Raw genomic sequence first — 444 nt, 5'->3', positions numbered from 1 at the left:
TCGTCACTCTTTTCCTTAACTTCAGTAACGTAAAAATACATAAACAATTAAGTAAATAACTAGAGAAATAGATAAATACATAACTAAATACATAAGCAAAGAGACAAAAAGCAATAAACGAACAAATGTATAAATAGACACAAACATCAATCACAAATAAATGCTATAAAAAAAAGCCCGTCACCACAAACTACCCATCCCGAGACGTCCCACTCCCCTCCTCTCCCCCTTCCGAACCTTCGCATTTCTTGCACGTGGGATGCTTGACCCCCAGGTAATCCTCCTCCGTCTTGTAGTACTTCGCCGGACACTCTCCCTGGTCAACGCACTCGTCCATCCCGTCGCCTGATTTGTGCAAGAGAATTCCGTGCAGTTTCTTGACGCACACGCCCATGGTCACGCACCTGTACCCGCCGTACTGTTGGGAGAGAGGGGTCGTGTTAC

The 444-nt window shown here is 45.0% G+C and overlaps 1 protein-coding gene across 1 annotated transcript in view; it reads right to left on the bottom strand.

Annotated features, from left to right (window-relative positions):
* LOC119586923 (insulin receptor-related protein-like) overlaps positions 1 to 444 on the bottom strand; it is a gene marked incomplete in the record, with an annotated part of 99,749 nt that overhangs the window by 32,743 nt on the left and 66,562 nt on the right. The window contains 1 exon segment of the mRNA XM_037935652.1: positions 238 to 418. Within this exon segment, the coding sequence (XP_037791580.1) occupies positions 238 to 418 (181 nt within the window).

The sequence above is a fragment of the Penaeus monodon genome, chromosome 22, assembly GCF_015228065.2.
Source record: "Penaeus monodon isolate SGIC_2016 chromosome 22, NSTDA_Pmon_1, whole genome shotgun sequence".
Lineage (NCBI taxonomy): Eukaryota > Metazoa > Arthropoda > Malacostraca > Decapoda > Penaeidae > Penaeus > Penaeus monodon.
Note: the sequence above shows the minus strand (reverse complement) of the source record. Positions and strands in the feature narration are given on the sequence as shown.